Source organism: Emydura macquarii, unplaced genomic scaffold (assembly GCF_026122565.2).
Source record: "Emydura macquarii macquarii isolate MOO-44397 ecotype Brisbane River unplaced genomic scaffold, CSIRO-AGI_Emac_v2 contig_2437, whole genome shotgun sequence".
Taxonomy (NCBI): domain Eukaryota; kingdom Metazoa; phylum Chordata; order Testudines; family Chelidae; genus Emydura; species Emydura macquarii.
Genome location: NW_027132574.1, coordinates 4,286,030 through 4,307,668, shown reverse-complemented (window position 1 = coordinate 4,307,668; position 21,639 = coordinate 4,286,030). Strand labels below are relative to the sequence as shown.

The following is a 21,639-nucleotide window of genomic DNA, read 5'->3' as shown; positions in this document are numbered from 1 at the left end:
AGGCAGCTGGCCCGACTCAGTACTCCGTTTTTCAACCGCTTCAGTGCTGAGGAATGGCCTCTCTCCACGAGCTGCTTCTTCTGTCTCTTCTTTGGAGATGGAGAAGAGGAGAGGTGCCATGAGGAGCCTGGTTCCGGCAGGATGCTCTGCACTGAGGCTGATGTGCTTGGTACAGAGTTGGCAGGGGAGGGTTCAAAGGCTGCCTCCATAAGCAGAGCCTTCAGCTGGTCTTTGTTAATAAAGAAGCTTTGGAAGCTGCAGGGTTCCCTTGGGGCTTTCTTCTCGAGCCATGGTTCCACAGCCTTCCTCTGGAAAACGTGCTGTATCTTTGCTGATATTTCTGAGAGGATGAAAGGTGAAAGGAATGCTTTTGTCTGGAGGCCAGTCTGTGCTCTCTCAAAGGCAAAGTGTGGGACTGGAAGGTACTTTTTAGATTTTGCAGCATTGTCTGCTACTACCTTGTCTAGCTTCTCTCCAAAAAGCAGGGTTCCCGTGAATTTGGTTGAGCACAGCACCTGCTTCAAGTGGCTATCCACCTTCCATGGACAGAGTCAGACGTGGCTCTTTGTCACTAAGCTGGAGTCCATGGCTTTGGCTGGGAATCTTATCACGTTAGTTGTTAGCATGAATGCTGTTGCCAGGGAAATTTTCTTTAAAAATGAGCCAACGTCAGGGTGATCTCTATCCTCGAGGGCTCTGAGATCTTCCAGCTAGGAGAGAGATGCCCTCGCAAAGCAAGTAACTTCTAGGGATGCCTTGAGTGAGGATGAAGAGGCCTCAAAGTCTTTTTTTGAAAGTGGCCTTCATTCTTCTATCCTTGTTCTTAGGAAAGAATTCTCTTTCTGAGGGGATAATCATAACTTTAGCCAGGGATGCTATAACAACATCAGCATCTCAGTAACTGGGACCTTTGGCTCCTGGATCCTATAGAATCCACGATCATTTCTATTAACATGCTTGCTCTTGTCTGGCTTATCCCATTCATCCCTGATTACACTTCCTTGAAGGAGGAGTGTAGGGAACTGTGGCTTCAGGGAAGGATTCTGAAGGGAGATATTTGCTCAGAGACTTACTCTCAGGATTTTGTTTAGGTTGAACCTGCATAGTGGATACAACCTCATTGCACATGGCCTCAAATTGCTCAGAGGGAAAAATTTTTGCTGAGTCTTTTCCTGGTCCTGATAGGAGTCAGAGCTTGACAATTCACCATACTCTGAGGATGAGAGAGAGGAAGAAGAGGAGTCAGAGGACTCAGACCTCCTAGACCTTCTATACTTTTTCTTCCCCTTTTCTGCTTTCTTTTATTTTATAGCTTTTTAGCTCACTTACAGAGCATACATGCTCCCCCACAGCTAGCCTTGCTGAGAGCCTGAAGTCTTCTCACCAAGATCTCTGTTATGTTGAATCCTTTTTAATTGCTTATATTCAGAGAGAGAAACCAGCACAAAAACACAGAGAGATGCAACACAGGGAGCGTCTTTATTGAACCAACACTAAAAATCAGCCAGGACTGGCTGAGTTATCCCCTAATAGTCTAACTCTATACCTACGGCAACAAGCTAAGCTCTGTTGCTGCAGCAACCTAGGCCATTAGGCAAGATGCAAAATACACAACAATCTCTTTCTGAGTCCATTCAATGATGGTTGGGGGAGAAGGAATGCTTCCAGAGCTCTCCTGGCCAAATTGGGAAGAAGAGCTCTGTTCCTTTTTCCAGGGCACTTAGGACCCAATTTAGGCTGGGGAGGGGAGATTGTGACCCCACAACATCTGCCCTCTCTGCTCTCCAGGGGCCCTTTTGGACTTAATCCTGAGTTAACTAACTGGGGTCCTCCTATTCCTTGAGCCTGTCCTTGCTCTGCCCATAGACCCCTGGTCCATTTTTCCCATATCAGAGTCATGCTGATGTGGTGGCTAGGGGACCCCACGTGTCTGTATGACTCATAGCCCCAGGTCCTAACAGAGTTAGGGATGGAAAGCTGGGTGCAGGTTGGGCATAACTCACCGTCAGCCAAGCCTAGGAGGACAGTCTGATGATGCAGCACCATTTGGATTTCAGTTGGTGCTTTCTAGGCTGCTCTGCCATACCTGGAAGATGCAGAGGAGCCAGCAGAGAGGCATTGCATCTGAGGCTTTAAGGGATGCTACACCTGGATTAAAAAAAAACTGACCCAGGGGCACTGCTCCTAATTTTGAGGAAAAAGCCCCCTTTAGGTGTCTGCATGCTGCCCTGGAGGCAGAGAAACTGGAAGCAAGCAAGAGCTGAGGGACGTGGTAAAACCTTGAGGCTCCAAAACTCTGTTCTGCCTGTGTGAGTTCCAGAGAGAAGAGAAGCCCAGACATCAAGAATTGTGGGAGTCATTGGACTGTAGAAAGACTGGATATCTGGTATAAAGATACAGCTACTTAATACAAGAAAAAAATCCTTTCTGCAAATAATATTCAATTTATTAAAAATCCAGTTGAAATAAACAGTGCAATAAATGGGAAGCACATTTAAAAAGCTATAAACTGTATGTCTAGCTTATATGCAATTAATGGTAATCACTGTTTAAAGCTATTAGCAAACACTATCTACACTATCCAAAAGCTTTGGCATCAAGAGCTGAATTTCCCAGTTGGTTAAGTGGCCAAACATGTTTTGCTAACTAATTCTCCTGGCTTCCAGATCTGATCCTGATAATGTTCTTAGTTTTCAACAGAAGCTATACATTCAGGTTCAGATAATGCTTAACCTGTGCCAGGGCTTGCCAGGGCTGAGCCCCGGCACTTCTAGGCTGGGCAGTTCATAGCCCCATCAAAAAATTTCCTTGAGCCCCAACGCTTTTTCATTACAAATTAAGAACTGGGTTCAGATCCTGCAATGTACGTGATGGCTTTTTATGAGGTGCTGAGTGCCCTCAATATCCATTACTGCCTCTCTACAATTGGAGCTGAATGCCTTTATTGCCCTCAGGAACAGGACCTACTCTAGGTTGACTCTAGCCTACGAGGTCACAAAGGGGACTCAGAGGGAGAAATTAATAATAATTTGTTATAGTATTGCACTTAAAACTCTCTAAGTCATCTTTTTGGGACTGATCTCAGGAGGAAAAATAAATCAAGGTTTTCTGCCCACTCCCCTTTTCTTTTCTTTCAAGCAGAAGTAGGATTCACTAAGGGGAAACAGTGCTGGTATTAAGCCCTTCACCTGAGTAACTATCTAAGGGATTTCACAGTCCCAGGGAGAAGGTGACACAGGGAAGAATTAAGACAGGTGCAGCAGACAGATACTGGTTTTCTGTGTGAGCTCCAAAGCTGAAGGAATTTTCCTTCCTTTATGTGAACATGCTTTGTGGTTTGATGCAAATTGGCAATGATGGTTTAAAACTTGCCCATATGCTTTCCTCATAGAGATCCCAGACTCCTAGCAAAACAGAGAACTGGCTTGCAAAGGAGACATGATGATACTCCTGAAGGGGATGCATTGGGGGAGAGGTAGGTACTAAAACCACCTTGCTGAATTCCCTAGCAAATGCCTAATACTTTGTGCAGCAACGTGGGTGAGCTAAGAGATTGCCCGCTTAAGCAGATGCCTTGGCACATCCCAAGTTTTAAGTGCTGCGGGAAGTCTTTGGTGCAATAGAAATCTGTACTAAATGCTGCATGCTATTTCCAATAAAAAAACTCTTTTGCCCTATAATCATCTTTGACTGTAGCCAACAACCCTTTATCCTTCTCAGACATCAAATATCCAGCATCAGCTTCTCCCTTACTCCAAAAGTCCCCATTCCCTCACAAAAATATCCAAAACAAACAAACAGTAAACACACACACACACACACACATCCCCAGGGCTCAGTTCCAATCTCCAAACTTGTTCCAGTTTCCCTTATGGCACCTGAGCAGTAATTCCTAGGTGCTCCCTCCTTTTACCTCTTACTCTTCCATCAAATTATCTCACACTCACATTAATGTTTCCTACTCCCGCTCCTGAAATTTCCTTCCCCAGTTTAGCTCTGAAACCATACAGGCTTTCAGAGACTTTTCACTCTCTTTTCCTAAGGTGTAATACTTATTTTTACTGCTTTACCAGATACTCATTGTTTCTGTGTAAGTAACATTTTTATTGTTACATTACATTGTACTGTTTCATTTTATGTTTAACCTCATTCGAATTAGTCTGACTAAAACCTAATAGGAATGACGACTCTTCTGGGCTTCCTATAATCTCTCTCTCTCTCTTTTTTTTTTTTTTTTAAAACAGGAAATCGAAAAAGTGTATGAATGGAAGGCAGTCAGGGAGTTATAGAGGAATCTACTGTTACTTTTCAACGCAGCTTGAGTATTCTCTAAACTAACAATTATGTCTCTTGCCTTCTAGGGGAGGATATAATTTATAATGGGAGCTATTTATACACAAGCATAAAAATTATTTTAAAAAGTTATAAATTATAGATTGTTGTTATCAATCAACTTACATCTTTTCCGTGAATGCCTTCTGGTCCTGGTTCTCCTTTATCTCCCTTCTCACCCTAGGTGAAGGAGTATATATTTTAGTTTTCTGAACAAAAATTATTTTCAGTTGGAAAAGTCCATTATGGGAAAAACATCATGATATTCAATCCTGTGCTCTATATACAGTACAATATATCTATTGCTGACAACACAGGCAAAGCATTACTTACACTTCAAGAGGCGTTTCATCCACATTACGATCCTGGCCCTGCAAGGTGCTTAGTGTCCTGGGAGCTAATGCTCAGTACTCCACAAGAGGCACTGAACAGCACGTTAAGTATTCATGTTTGCAATGATGCACTCACAAAAAGCAGATGGATGGATGTTTAAAAGAAACAGACAAAATTACACCATGAAACAGTCTTCTCTTAGACGTTTGAGGACTGATACACATTATATGCCAGCTGAAATAGTGTGTGTTCTGATACTGGGCTTGACTAAGAGATGTAAAAGAAGGTTCCTATAGGATTGAAATAATTCACTTCCCCCTCACATCCCTGTTTTGCTCTGGTTTATTATTAAAAAATTAATTAATATTTTAAACGGTGTGCCAAGAAACAATTTTAAAAGTAGAAGATTAAATTCAGGTGGAGAATAAGTATTTACAATTACTCCCTATATCCCCGTCAGAATGGCCTGCCATGACAATTATCACTAGCACCACATGTGGGTCTTAAATATTTATTCTGTAAATTCCAATAGGAAATGAACTCCCAATGTGGATTTGAATCTGTGACTGGAACATGATCTGGAGTTTGACTTAAGACCAAAGACTGGGTTTATATTATTTTTAGCATGCCATTTTATTTTCCATGGATGATCATAATATGGCTAACCAATTTAAAATAAATTCAAAGTTTATTAGACTTCCACTTATTTCTATAGGTCTAACAAATATTGGTGATGTAAAAAGGCATGTTTGGCTTAGAGCACGTTTGTCTTGTTCTTCAGAGCAAAGACCATGTTTTCACACATCTGTACAGTGCCTGGCACAATAGTGCCACAATCTTAATAGAGACATCTGGATGTTCCCATAATATAGATATTAAATAGGAATAAGAAGAACAGGAATGTTCCCACTTTCCCTATAATGCTTCCCATTAAGAATAATGTCCACAATGTTGTTAATATAACTCTTTGCAGTAACACAATTAACTTGCATGCAATGACATAAAATTCTCCAATAATTTAACATATTGGGAAAGTAAATGGTTTTTAGGAATGACCACTGAGAGTTTGTGTTTTATATCACTGTATGAAAGAACGGTCCTACAAATTATTATATGCTTTTAGGTTTTCTTTGCCTTTAATCCATTATGCTGTATGGCTCTTTGATTTGACCTGAAAAATCAACAGTTCACATTTTTAAAAATATTTATTTTATGTACAATGCTTATAGATATACCTTTATTTTGGAAATAGAAAGGAAAATGCAGTATGGAGGATTCTGTAGAATAGAAGGATATAGGCTAGTTCACCTGTTCCCATATGTACTATTAATTACAAAATAATATATTTTTTGAAAGTTACAAGAAAAAGATTCAGTTCTTTACAAACTCTTGTCTACCATTCCATTCTCCTTAATACAGTTTCTATCAGGAGTGACAGAGATTTCTGAGTAAGCAGCCTAATTAATAGGAGATCAGTTTCAAGAACCAACAAAGCTAAATAACTCAGTAAATGCAGCTAGACTGAGCTCTGCAAATAATAAAAAAATAATATAATTCCCACAAAACCATGGGGATTCGCTGCACTGAAGACCAAATCCTTCATGTCAACCAAAGAAAAAGAACAGCAGTGCACTGAATCTCAGTCATCTCAAGGGGACTACACTGGTCTGAGCAAAGCCTATTCATTATGTCAGTTTAATCTTCATGATTCTGTTAGCTAAATGGTATAGAACTGAGAGCAACTAATTCCATTTGTGACACGACCCTGATTCAAAGCTATTCCTCCAGTGGCAATAACAGAAAGTATTTCATCTAATAACACAAGATCATTTTTGCAAAATGAGTTTATATGAGCTTTCTTAAACAACTGAAGCCTACCAATAAATTGGCTTCCACAGGACTGTAAATGTAATGGATCCCCACACCAGAAGCCTCTAGGTAGTTCTTTGTTTTAACTCTTGTGCATCTAGTTCATAACAAACAATATTATATATTACCCTAAATTAGCCATTCAAGGCTTTTCCTTACGCATTCCCCTATCCTTATACATTTGGTCAAAGCTACAGTTCAAACCAGACTTTCATAGATTCATGTTTATTTATTTATTTGGGAACATTAAGGAGGGGAGGGAAACTAGAAATTCTAGAAATTCAGGTCATTCTAGACATTTTAAAAGTCCTTGTTTAACATGTTCTTCTTTTCCTTCATTCTGCTTTTCCTGGTGAGGGTTGCAGCAGCAGCATGGAGAATAGGGAATACCAGACCTCCCTTTATTCTGCAACAGGCTCCAGCTCCTCCTGGGGGATTTCCCAGGCGTTCCTAGGCCAGCCGGGAGATATAATCCCTCCAGTGTGTCTTGGGTCAGCCTCGGGGCCTCCTCCCAGTGGGACGTGCCCAGTATAGTTCCAAATGAAGCCTACCATGGGGCATCCTTATTAGGTGCCCAAACCACCTCATCTGACTCCTCTCGATCTGAAAGAGTAGCGGCTCTATTCAGAGGCTCTCCGGAATAGCTGAGCCCCTCATCCTATCTCAGAGAGTCAGCACAGCCAACCTGTAGAGAAACCTCATTTCCACCACTTGTACTCACGATCTTCTCCTTTCGGTCATTACCCAACGTTCATGACCATAGGTGAGGATGGGGATGGAGCCTGACCTGTAAACCAAGAGCTTCATCTGAAATCGTAGTTCATGCTTCATCAGCACAGATCGGTACAATGCCCACATCACTGCCTCCACCGCACTAACCCACTGCTCAATCCTACACTCCCACTTACGATCACTCATGAACAAGATCTCTAGATACTTAAACTCTTTCACTAAGGGCAGCTACTCCCCCTTCATCTGGAGAGAACACTCCATTTTCTTCCAGGAAAGAACCATGACCTCTGATTTGGAGGTGCTGATTTTCATCCCAGCCGCATCATACTCAGCAGTGAAGGATTCACATGTGCGTCGGAGATCACAGTCTGAAGAAGCAAGAAGGACAACAACATCTGCAAACAACAGAGATGACACTTCCAAGTCACCATACCAGATGCACTCCCCAACACAACTGCATCTTGAAATCCTGTCTATGAAGATCACAAACAGGAGTGGGGACAGGACACACCCTTGGTAGAGTCCAACACCCACATTGAATGAAACTCATCTTAATGCCAAGAAGGCGGACACAACTCTTACTCCAGGAATAGAGGGACTGGATTGCATGCAGCAGTATATATACTGTGACGGGGCCAGCCCTGTCAGCTATAGGAGGGTGCTGGAAGGCATATATATCAGCCCCAGGCTTAGCAAATCCCTGTTCCCTGGGTAACAGCCAGGGTTACTCCAGGTTAATTGGGGCACCTGAAGCCAATTAGGGAGCTGGCCACAGCAGGTAAAAACCTCTGTTTCAGGCAGGCAGGGGCAGCTGAGAGGGAGTTGAGTGGAGGAGTGGAGCAGAGCTGCTACAAGGCGTGGAGCCAGTGGAGGGGAGCGGAGCGGAGCGGCCACACGGCTTGGAGCTAGTGTGGGTGTTGTGAGAGCACCCAGCCATGGGAGTTAAGAAGGAGCACATCCAGGCAAGACCAGGGGACGCTGGCCCCAAAGAGCCTGAAGGAGGACCAAAAGCGGGGGGGGGCTGCAGACAAACGACCCAGGGAAGGTAGTAGCCCCTGGATTAAGCTGTTTGAAGCTACTCCTCGCAGGATCCCTGGGTCGGGGCATAGCCGAAAGGAAGCGCAGACCCACAGGGCCAAACAGGCCCACCTCGTCACTAAATAAATATATATATGGAAAATAGAATGAACGCATGAGTGTTGCTTCAACAGTGATGTTACTCTGTGAACCCACTGAAGTCTATACAAGCCTGAGTACGGTTTCCATAATTCATTGTCAAACACCTGCATTGGCAGAAAGAACATACGTCCTCAGATAACCTAACACAAATTAAGACTACCCATATCATCTGGTGAAAATGCTGGGTCTCAGGCCATGATGTTCTGCTATGAGCATAGGCCTTAGAGAACACCCATCCTCCCTGCTGCAGGCAGACAATCATTTAACTGCTGACGAGTGGTGCTAGCTGCAAGGGGATAGTCGTGTGGTGATTGTGGCTGCTGGGTGCAGGTGAGAGGTACAAAGAAGATTCCAATTCCCATGATTCAAAAATGTCAGACTTCAGAATGCTCATTGGTTGTTTTGACAAGACAAAACCAGACAAACCAGGATCCCTTCAGCATTCGAAGAACATAGGTCAGTTTCGCACTGTATGAGTTTCATGTTAATTTACACTGAATTTTCAGTAGATTAAATTACTTTCATTCACAAACCATAACAAACATTATTGTGTGGATTGTTTATCTCTTCCTTCTGTAAAGCAAGAATTCCTATAAAACACAGTTCTGATTCTCCTCACTTACTCCTATGTAAATTATGCCAAGTTATCTCGCTCATTCCTGCCTTTACGATATACATTATATACTTCAAGACTGATTTTAAAATGTAGCCAGTCTGCAGAATTTAACATTCAGTAAAGTGTAGCAGGGGCTTTCAATAGTCCACATTGTGGTATACATTTTAGGTTTGCAAAAAGCGTTAAAAGCTATTCTAAGTCCAAAGCTCCAGTCTGCTCAAAACATCTTCAGATGGGACAATTAAAGTTAATTTGTGAGATACTTTCAAAACAGCATTACAAGATCTGGAAGTACAGCTGCCTTATTTGTTAATTAAAGCTAATCCAAAATTACAATATTGAATTATTTGCAGAGATTGTATTTCCTGATTGAATTCTGCTTTCAATTACACCCACACAATTAGTCAGTGGGGTTGAGCTTCAATATAGCTGAAGGCATGTGTGAGAAATCCTGGCCCTATTGAAGTCAGTGGGAATACTCCAACAGGGCCAGGAGTTTGCTCTTTGCCTCCACAAGAAATTATCAGAAAGAGTACCCACCGCCAGCTCCAATTTTCTATTGCATTTAAAATATTATTGAAGTCTTTGATAGCAACTACTATAGTTAAGGGTCAATTGTAACTTTTTTCTAACCTTTTTACAAGCTTGGTCTCAACCCAAAAAAATGGAGGGAGAGGGAGAGAAAGTTTGAGCAAAATTGAGCTAGCTGGGTTTTTTTTTGGGTATGTTAGCATGAAGAAATCCACATTTCCTGATACGTTCCAAGAGAGAATTTTCTGCTTATGTAAAACAAAAGCAACTGAAGCTGGAAATATCAAGGTTGGCTTGTTTTTACAGTCTGTACTGAGGGAGGTAGCCCAAAATGAAGAAAATTGTTTTCAGTATTTTTATAGTTTAAACATTTAAAATTGGTATTTTCAAGTAAGCTTGTTAAAAAATTCTCTCATTTTTCTGCTACATTTTAGGGACAGTTCATTAAGTATGGCTCAATTAAGGACATCTATAAGGATTCCTTAAAGTAAAGATGTATTTGTTAAGGATGATTCAGTTAAAAGAAGTTTACATCAACAATGTGTTCATTAAAGACTCCTTCAGTTAAGGAGATGTTTGTTATGGATGCCTCAGTTAGGCTGCCTGAGTTTAAAGTAAACCAGTTATTGTCATGCTGCAATTTACAAGCATGTTTTCCTCCTTTCCCTTTCCCTCTCCCTCCAATTTTTCTTTTTTCCCCTTTACCATACACACAAAAGCTATAATGAATACAAAACTAAGAAATTTTTTAAAAGTGTCAGGAGACTCCAAAAGTTAAGGTTTCTTCTGCAGTGTTACCTTGTCAACATTACTCATTTTCTACTTCTGATTTCCTTGTTAAATAAAAATTTTAATATATTTCTGTTTATATTATCCAACCTATTCTTTAAAATATGCAGTCTATGCAACATGACTTAGTGCTGAGGCAGATATCTTGACTTTTGAACGTTCCTGATTTTAGGGTGCATTATTTTACTTCTTTAAAAGGCAGTTAAAGCTTATATATGCTTTGTTACAGTTTTATTTATGGTGTTTTTGAAGATAAATTTCTTTTCCTCATGACTGTCTCTTAATAACTCCTTATAAATTGAATCCAGCTATAGCAACATCACTAATTTTCCCTGCAGATGTTATGAATTTAGCAAATTGGAACACTGGGCTGAAGTCAGCCCTTAGGGCTCTACTCTGGCTTTTACAGTCAGAATCATGGAGGGGTGGGGCTGTGAAGGCCCCCATCCCACTGACATTCTCGCTGACTGAGCCAGAATGCCTCTGGAAGTGCTGGGACAGTGGTATGCCAGAGAAGAAACTGAAATACCCTTTAAAAGGTGCAAGATATGCCCTATGCCACTGGTCAAGATGAAAGGAGAGTGGGGACACAACCTCATCCCCTTGGGGCTGTTTAAACTTGCTGTTGGCTATAGATGTTCTCCATACTTGAGTACAAGGACACAATGACCAAGACTGAGGATACCCTCTGCTCCCTGACAGCCTACACTGGGCTAAACTTTTGCTTTCTTTTCAACAAAATGTTTATTTTGAATGGCCCCATTTTAACTTTTTCTTTACAAACCTCTATAGCAACCAATTTTTTTTTGTTGCATTCACTTTTCTAAATAATATTTCTATTTATGCTATCATAGTTAAGTCACTCAGTCTTTTTTTTTAAACCTTTCCATATTAAAAAGGTTTGTATTAGTTTATTACTCAGCCATAACAATTCCAAGGCTAAAATTTGACAAACAAGTTATCAGCCAAATAGTCAAACTTTCATTTGTAAAAAAGCAAAATCCATTCAGCCTAATTTAAGTATGAAGTGTGCAAAACCATAAGTAGTTTCAGAAATGTGAAAAAATAAACATTCTTAAACCTGCTTTGAAATATCTTTACACAAGAGACCCTAATGCCAATTAAGAGACCCTTACACCACAGTACAGTCTGTGGGGTAAAATGTATGTATGTCATAAAGCCTTAATGTTTTTCATGGTAATAAACACTTAAAAATGTCCCTTGATATATATTTACACAGACTATAACAGCTTCAACTCTGCTGAGTTTGTAGTATGCATTCTAAAATACTCTGATCTTCCAAAAACTTTAATGTGTTGTTTATTTTAGCTACATCTAAATACAAAAAGAAATTCAAACAAAAATATAGCCCATAACAGAAAATGAAGTAGGAGTAGTGGCTGAAACTCTCATCTTAGCTCACCCCTTTAAGTCAAATTCTGCACTGCCTTAAACCAGTCAGGTTGAAAAATTTGGCCCAGTGTGCAACTGCAGTGTACACCATCTGATGTACCCAGGCATAAAAACATTTTAGCTCTAACCAGTGTGAATTCTTGTATCATATGAATTACAATACTCAAACACAAAGGGATGAGTTAAAGATACAAACTTCTGAGCTTCAGCCTTAATTGTGGATTTCACTGATGCAAACTCTGACCTCAGATAAGTGTGTTCACTTTCCATTAGCTTCAAAGGAAATTGCATATGTTTATCTGATGGTTGAATTTGGCCCCAAGGTTTTGGTACCAAAATCTGTAATAGTATTTTAACTTTCTTTTGTGTACCTGAATAAATCACATTAAATAGCAGATGTCTGAGTTGATGTGCATTAGTTGTACTTCAAGTAAATATTACAAACTGATGCATTTCATGTTCAACTGCAATTGCTTAAAATTTTATATTGGGCATGCCTCGTTCTGAGTGATTTTGTATGAACAAACAAAAAAAACCCTACTCTTTAATGGGGCTAGATATTTTCCAAGGCAATCAACCAACCAGTATCTTCCAGGTAAATTGCTGCAACATCAGCTGATGAGCTAAAAGGAACTTTTCAGAATTGTGTGCTGGAGTTACTGTAAATAGGAATTGTGCACTCCTGCTGGGAATTTACTTCTTAAGAAAAAATTCAGAAGAAGGTCATGGAATACAGAATTTTTTACCTCTCGATCATTATTCTGAATTCAGCCCTACTTGGTAGTAACCAAAACTTGTTTCCACCCATTAAGTGAACTATGATAGGTAATCTCAGTCACTTTCTAGTGGACATAAATACAAATTACCATTACAAATGACGCTATTTGGCAGAACACTTTTGTTGGAGATCAAGAACAAAGTTGAGGCACAACAGTGGGGCAGTGTGGAGAAGCCCACACTTCTGCTACACATGACATTTCTGTTCCATGGATAAATAAAGGTTGTCCATCACCAACTTTAGAAGCACAATACTAATTTCAAAAACAAAACAATTAAATACAATTATGCAAGTCATTAGGTTTTCTTGGGCAATAAGTAGCCATTTTTAGAAGTTAAGATAACAGCTATTTCTAGTAAATCATTAGCCATCAAAGGAATGCTAACAAAGGAAGCCACTATTATAGTGATCCAATAATTTATGGTAACAAGATGTGGCTCCATAAAGTGATCCAGGAATGTAGAACTCCAACTTTTCTGTTGACCATGAGCAGCCTGTAGGAAAGAGGGAGGGAGAACAAGCTGTTTGTCTCTTGCTACCAGAACACAGGAGAAGTGAGACTGGATGAAAAATATCATACACTCTGATAAATCTGGATCTGAGATATTAATACCATATTTATAGTTTCAGGTTAACAGGGAAAAAAGAAGGATCACTGTGGTGTCTCCTCTTTTCTAGACTATATACTATATGCAAAAGGTGGCGAGGTGCTTCATATTTACATTAATACACAGGGCCAGAGCCTGATTCAGGTTTCTTCGTAGAATCTGAAATACGTTCACAATCCAGCACTGAAATTATAATGGAAAAATGAAATCCTCTGACAAAGAAACACCCACTCAGAAACAACTATATACAACTGCTGAGCCCAACTTCGTGGTGATCTCAAAGACTCTCCACAATACTGCCATACGTAATGGTTGGAATAATGGAAAGAGTAACTGGGAAAGAAAGTGCCTCCCTTTATGTCCCAGAGAGAAATGGCAGAGTCAACTTGGCTGAGCGACAGTTTGGGAGAAAGCAAAGGGAGCAGTGGGCTAATATTCCCCTTATTTCCATGTAGCAGGGTCAGGATGTGGCCCACATATTTTAATTTGAAGTTTGGTTTCTGTTTATACTTTCTTTGTGTTAGTGTTTTTAGGGTTTTTCTGTAAGAGGAACAGACTTGGTTTTTTTTCAAGGCTGATCTTCTAAGGAAAACTAAAAACCAATCTATTCCTGTCAGCAGTTGACAAATAGTATTGGTTTCACAGAACGTTTTTTTATTTATTTATTTATTTAAAGACACCGATAGCCTGCCAAAGCCATGGAAAGTATTGCTATTGTTACTTAGACATTAAAAAATATTCTGCAGATGGTTAAAACAATGTCAAATGTTTACACTACTCAGTGAACTGCAATGCCTTTTCTGCAAAGGCTGAAACTTGCTGGCTATAATTTTATAGAGCACTTCTACAGAAACACTGCCACATTCTATAGTTATGACTATGTAGTGTGTTTATCAGGCTACAATTATGTTGACATCTGTTGCCTCTGTGTTTTTAGACTAAAAACTATTACTTTATCAGTGTTATAGAACCACCTGTGCTAATTTAGCAGCAGTTTTTGGCTATACCAAACCTCCGAAATATCCTGGAGTGATATGGGGTGTGATGTTTAGTCCTTTCTGGTTGGTATGTACTGTATGACTGCTTTTTATTTTTGAATTGAGCAGAGTTGTGCAAAAGTCAGTTGTTTTGCTTTGCAGGAGTTCATGTGAACTTTTCCCCATGATTCAATCTATGAAGGTTGTAGTCCACGTCCACGTTTCATTTTAAATTGGAGACCTAATTACACATCAGTGAAAATATTGGGTTTCATCTGGTTTCCACTTAACCAATGTGAAATTACAAATTTTGTCCAATTTCAATGCAAGACCATGAATTGGTCCAAATTTGCTTGAAACTTCCATGAATGATAACAAATCTTTTAATGAACCAGATCTGAATTTAAACTTTGTTACAAAACCCAAAACTAAATATTTAAAGTGGTTTCAGTTCAATCATTTTGCAAATCTTAAAAATTAAGCAAGTGTACAGTGTTGATAATTTTGTGTGTTCATTATACAGAAATGTAAGACATTGTTCACTTTGACATATTATCTCCCTCAGGAATGGAAGTGCATGGAGGTCAGAGGTCAAGAACGAAAGACGAGATAAGAATGATGCCATAAGAATGTATATATGCAGCAAAAACAGGTTGGAGAAAGAGGCATTACTTTGATTTTATTTAACTTGTTCGTTCTAGATTGAGCTGTGGTCGTTTGAACACTGTGTTGAGAGCATGAAGATAGTGAAACGGTTTCAGCAAGTGAGTTATCTGTGAAAGGAAAGGTTATGAGGGCAGATCTGGGAAAGGCAAATATTGACTTGTCTTGGACTCGGAAAGAAGGGTGCATAAGCAGGAGTAGTGGGGATACATATGAAGGATGCCAACTTTTATGTATTTGTTGTTTGTCTATATTGTTTTTCTCATCTTTTACATTGGATGCCTTGCATATACTGCAAAAGAATATCTACTTTTATTGTGAACACAAAATGAAAAAAATGTCAAATACATACACCAATTTCCCAGATTTGGCACCCACATTTGAAATTTTTGGGATAATATACCCATACATACATTATTACTTTTTCTGTCAAAAATTTTTGAAATGGTGAAATGAAATAAAACTGAACCTTTCCTTCTTTTAGTAAAAATATAGCAGATTTTAGTTGAAACTAGAAGAAAAAGACTAAAAAAGATGTAATTTGTGCCTAAAAAACTTAAGCAGACCAAAGATTTCAATCTTTGAAATTCCTTTTTCTTGTACTAAAGTATCTCTTATAATGAAGTTGCTGCAAGAGAAGATGTACATATGCATTGTCATTTTTAAAAGGTGAAATATCTGTTTTTAAGAGGATTCAATTATTCACCAGGTAGATACTAATATTCCAACAAAGAAAAAGCATCATCATTAGTTTGCTTTCATGCTTTGTCCCTTTCAAATAAATTGCAACTCTGATAGTGACAAAGTTCAGAGTTCTCTCTAGATGTGTTCACCATCTTTTTTCTGCTAAAAGTAATCTGATCCTTGCTTGAGAAAGTTGCCTATATCAAGTCAAAAAGAGCCTTTCATTGTAAATGTTATTGACACATGACACGTGACTGAGAGAAGCTAAAAAACATGGAGGAGATGGAAGCCACAGCTGCAGGAAGTCACGAGTCACAAAACAGTCACTCTGAAGTCTGACTCTGTGTGGGTGTGTATAGTGTCTGTACCATGGTTTAAGGAGAAAAGGCTGGCTCCAGTAAGTGTCTTCTGTACATTACTGGATTGAATATAGCCCAGTTTAATACTCATCAAAAGTTATCATCATCTGATGCCTTTTTAGCAGACGACATGGAATAAGTTCCACCCAGCACCTGTCCATATCACAAAAACAACTACCTCAACTAGAACTCATTGGTAATCTTGTTGGCTGTTTTAGCAGAGAGCACAAAAGATGATGGATGGCCTGAAATCACCACCAGAAGTTAGGTTCAGAGGTAATACTGGGGAATCATGGAAGCATTTCAAACACAGGTTCTTGCTACATATGACATTAGTGGATGCAGACACATGCTGACCAGTTCCAGGAAAGTGACTTTATTAACTGCAGCTGGTGCTAAAACTAGATACTTATAATTTCCAGCTCTCACTCAAGAACACAATTGATTTTGATAGGGTCCTAGCACAGTTTGAAGCTTACTGTATGCCTGAAAGCTGTACGTATAAAAGATTTCCTCTTACACTTTTGTGTGGAAGAGAAACTGCTACAGACTTTACCCTGAAAAGCCATTCTTACAGTTTTGGCCCCTGATTAGGGAGAAAGCTGGTGATGGGCTGCAGAGAAGGGAATGTATGTGAGGATTTGCTGAGAGACTGAGTAGACCTTAGAAAAAGCCGTTCAAAACTGCAAAGGAGTGGAACATGCAAAATAGCAGGCTTTAAGTAAGGAGGAGAGTTAAGGAAGCAGACATGAGGTCATCTCACAGAAGCATATAAAGGATTGAAGCATATGAAGGTCTTAAAGTACAATCATTCTGCCGAACAACACAAGCAAAATCAATCAATCTTCTGTAAATGCAGTGAGGGAATATATTTATGAGGCATTGTATATTGGTTTCATAGAACCTAATCACAGATCGAAGTGGCTGAATTATCCTACCCATCACTTCTTTAGATACCTTGCAATTTTTATTTCTTGTACAGAATAATTCTCTGCAAGAGCACATATAGCAATATCCACTGGTAGTAGCAGCTGCAACACATTGCTGGCTTCCTGGCAGTAGAACCCTGCCAGTTCAACCTAACAGCATACCGTAGCTCAGCACTTCCCACCCAGAAAACACTGCTTCCAGTTTGAATGAGAAAGGAGACTCTCACATGTCAGTAGCTTTATTCAGGTTGCTATGTTAAGCACATTGTACCTGCCAACTAGGATTCAATTATGTTTGATTTATTTATTGTTACACGATCTCCACTGCAAAGCCTCCTTTCTGCACTTAAAATTCCTGGTGAATAAAACACTTACTTAGTGCTTAATTACAGCCAGGGCTAGCCAGGGCTGAGCCACAACACCTCTAGGCTTGGCAGTTCATAGCCCCAGCACTTCTGGGTTTGCTCCATCATTTATAAAAATTGCTTAAGCCCTGGCAATGAATTGCTTGAGCCCCAGCACCTCTTTCATTACAAATTAAGCACTGCGCTTACTTAAATAAAAGTACACATGTCAAAGGGAAAGCTCTGAAATTAGTTAGAATGAGCATAATTTATTAGACATCCATTACTTGCGTAAGCAAGGTCTGAGTGGCACTCTCTCTGCTCATTAGCTGAAAGGGGGGCACATTATTTGCATGGGCTTTGTATTTGCATGAGTACAATTAAGTACTCAGCATATTGAATAAGCACACTAGGTGTTGATCATGATGGGAAATGGTCAATGTGTCTGGTACTGTGTTACAAGTCACTTTTTTGTTAACTTCAGGGGTAATGAAATGTTGTCCTTCAATTGTATGAACAAATGGCATCAGATCTGTGTTTAGCTTGTTCTGATAAAAAATTCACTCACACCTAAATAGAGCCCCAAAAGGATGGTGGACAAATGTTTCAGCATTGCAAGGAGAGGGAGGGAGGGAGAAGTCTCCTATTGAGATTGCACTAGCCCTGCCAAAGGGCTACCCTCAGACATGGGTTGATGATCTCCTCCCATTGTTAAATGGTAAAATTAATGATTCCTCTTGGAATTTTTTGTTTGTTAAAAGCAGGGACATTGCTTCTGTGCCAGCAGAAGGTTTTCCCATGAGCTGAAATTCACTAAGAGCTGAATCACTAGGGAGACTAGGGAAACCTTGACTAACAACCACTAGAGAGGTGCCAGCAGTGGGCAGCACCTGAGATGGCAGGATCGGTCAGCACCAGTAAATGGCAGGAGCAACAGCGGTCAGTGCCAGTGGATGGTGGGATCGGTCAGTGACAGAAGGAGCCAGGAGCGATCAGCGCCAGCAGATGCCAGGATTGGTTAGCATCTGTAGACAGGGGGCCAGCAGATGTGGGAGCCAAGAGCGGTTGGCGCCGGCAGACGGGGAGAGCCAGCAGCCGGCACTTGGTGAGGCCCAGAGGTGGCAGGAGGCAGCAGCCAAGGGGGCCTGGTCAAGCCTGCGTCTGGCAGGAGCTTGCAGACGGGGACTGGCTGAGTCCCCAACTGAGAAGTGGACACTGCAACTACAATGGTCAGTACAGGGGAAAGCAAGAAGGGAGAGGCGAAGGACACGTCCCATACTCTGGGATGGGTTTGGCTCATTGAGTTCATAAATTCTGTTTGCACTGTTTCCCAAACCAGTGCTGTGTTACTTCCCTTCTATTATTAAAAGGTTTACTTTCTACACTCAGACTCTGTGCTTGCGAGAGGGGAAGTATTGCCCTTTGGGGCACCCAGGGGATAGAGTGTGATATCCCAGGTGACTGGGTGGGGGCTCGAGCCAGTTTGGTGTTGTATCATTGACAGGGACCCCTAGATATAGAACCCGGCCCTTGCTGCTGCCGACTCCATCTGGCAGAAGGGTTACACTTGGTAAGTTAAAGATTTTATTTTTAGTATTTTACTATTCTATAGAAGGGAATAAATATACATAAAATGACATTCATGTCTTATTCATTCTAATTTTATACGTACACACAGACACTCAATATAGTACACCAAAAACCACAACCATGTCAAAGCTAGTTTCATTCAGTGTCATGATTAATTGCAGAATTAGGTGAATTACACCATTTCAAATCACCTGGATCCCATAAGATCTATTTAAAACAAACTAGAACTGAACAAGAGAGTTTAGTATTCCTTGTTATCTTATTGATGTACTGTTAGAAGAGAGCGTTTCATTTAATTTTCAATTAAAAAGTTATTTCCCACAAAATTTCCAATGAAACCAGCCAATGAGGCTAGTCTCCAGAAGAGTATTTTACATGTAAGAAAGAATTAGAGGAGTTAGGGAATTCAGAAATTTATAGCATTGGTGGAATAAAATCTCTCTGCATTCAGGCCTTGGGACACCCAGTAGGCACCTTTATGCCATACCAGTACTTCTGTGATCCTGCCACTTTCTCAACCCACACCTGTCAGCTCCAGTGGTCAATCAAAGCTGGACAAGTGGTACCCCATCTTGTGAAGCAGCTAGTGCTCTCTCCTGAATCCACAGCACTGGAATGTGCCAGCTTAGAGCAGGTTAAAGAGTAGCAGCTCCTACCCCCTTCACTCTCTGTATGGTCTGTGGGGTTAAGATTCCCCTGGGTGTTGTCCCATCTAGGTCTGGGAGGGAGATGAAGATTTCCAGACACTGATACCCCTGCCCATCCTATCGTGAGATGGGGTAATATATCAACTGAGTTGGAGCTCTGTGTCAGCCTGGAAAGCTCTTTGTTATGTGGTCTGTATCAATTTTGGAGGGCTGTGTCCATGGGGAGATCCGTATGTCTGGTGGTTGGGGGGGAGTGTAATGTGTGAGGAGTCTATCAAATGTGGGGGGTTTGTCTCAGTGGCTCTGTATCCTTATGGTGGGGGTTTGTATTGCATGAGGATCTGTATCAGTTGTGTAAGAGGGATTGTGTCAATTATGTTAGAACGGAATTAAATGGGTGTGTTTTGAAGAGGCAGAATTTTGGGGAAAGAATGAAGTGGTCTGTTTTAGGGAGAATGTAGTGCTTTTGCTGGTATAACTTATGTCACTCAGTGGTGTGAAAAAACACCCTTTCCCCAGCAACATAAATTACAGTGACAGAAACGCCGCTGTAGACAGCCCTATGTCAGCAGGAGATGCTCTCCTGCCGACAAAGCTACCGCCACTTATTGGGGGAAATTTAATTATGTCGACCGGAGAGTTTTCTCCCATTGGCATAGAGTGGTTATACAGATCTTCAGCAGCACAGCTGTCTCAGTACAGCTGTGTTGCTTTAAGCTCTCTAATGCAGACATGGCCAGAATCAAATGGTCTGTGTTTTCAGTGGTGGCTGGGCTCCAATGAATATCACTGCTTTTTTTAAAAAATCTGATCCTGTCTACACTTATACTACATATCTGTTTGTTCACAACAAAGCAATTACCTGATTTTATTACTTGATTTCTGAACGCTTGGGTGTGTATGTTTGTTTTTTATAGTAGCAAAGAACAAAAGTACAAGAACACAAAATGCTCATTTGTGACCGCTTTAAACAAACTAGGGAAATATAACCTAGATGGAGCTACTATAAGGCGGGTGCATAACTGGTTGGAAAACTGATCCCAGAGAGTAGTTGTCAGTGCTTCACAGTCAAGTTGGAAGGGCATTATTGAGTGGGGTTCTGCAGGGATCAGTTCTGTTCAATATCTTCATCAATGATTTAGATAATGGCATACAGAATACACTTATCAAGTTTGCGGACGATCCCAAACTAGAAGAGATTGCAAGTGTTTTGGAGGATAGGATTAAAAATTGAAAATGATCTGGACAAACTGGAGAAATGGCCTGAAATAAATAGGATGAAATTCAATATGGACAAATGCCAAGTACTACACTTAGGAAGGAACAATCAGTTTCACACATACAAAATGGGAAATGACTCCCTCGGGAAGAGTACTGCAGAAAGCGGTCTGGGGGGTCATAGTGGGTCACAAGCTAAATATGAGTGAACAGTATATTCTGGGACATATTAGTAGGAGTGTTGTATGCAAGATATGAGAAGCAATCCTTCCATTCTACTCTGTGCTGATTAAGCCTCAGATGGAGTACTGTGTCCAGTTCTGGGCACCATATTTCAGGAAAGATGCAGACAAATTGGAGAAAGTCCAGAGAAAAGCAACAAAAATGATTAAAGGTCTAGAAAACATGACTATGAGGGATGATTGAAAAAATTTGGTTTGTTTAGGCTGGAAAAGAGAAGACTGAGGGGGGGGACATGATAACAGTTTTCAAGTTTTCAAGGTTGTTTCAAGAAAAAGGGAGAAAAATTGTTTTCCTTAACCTCTGAGGATAGGACAAGAAGCAATGGGCTTAAATTGCAGCAAGGGAGGTTTAAATTGGACATTAGGAAAAACTTCCTGACTGTCAGGGTAACTAAGCATTAGAATAAATTGCCTAGGGTGGATGTGGAATCTCCATCTTTGGAGATTTTTAAGAGCAGGTTAGACAAACACCTATTAAGGATGGTCTAGACCTCCAAGAGGTCTTGGACCTGCCATAAGTGCAGGGGACTGGACTAGTTGACCTCGCGAGGTCCCTTCTAGTCCTACAAATCTACGATTCTTGATATCCCTGAAGTGAAAGGATGTAGAATTTAGTTAGAATTTTAACCGACATCAACAATAGTTTGGAAAACTTGGATCTCAGGCTATGTCTTCACTGACAGCGGCAAATTTGCCGCCATCAGATCAACTTCTCTGGATCAACTAAGCAGTCAGTGAAGACCTGCTCAGTTGATCCAGAAATCAACGTATTAAGACCACCTTCTCAAGTGGCATAGCGCTGCATC

The 21,639-nt window shown here is 40.5% G+C and overlaps 1 protein-coding gene across 1 annotated transcript in view; it reads right to left on the bottom strand.

Moving 5' to 3' along the window:
* Positions 1-21,639, bottom strand: part of COL19A1 (collagen type XIX alpha 1 chain) — a 258,669-nt gene that overhangs the window by 121,465 nt on the left and 115,565 nt on the right. The window contains exon 13 of the mRNA XM_067562524.1: positions 4,459-4,512. Within this exon, the coding sequence (XP_067418625.1) occupies positions 4,459-4,512 (54 nt within the window). The remainder of the gene's footprint in view (positions 1-4,458; positions 4,513-21,639) is intronic.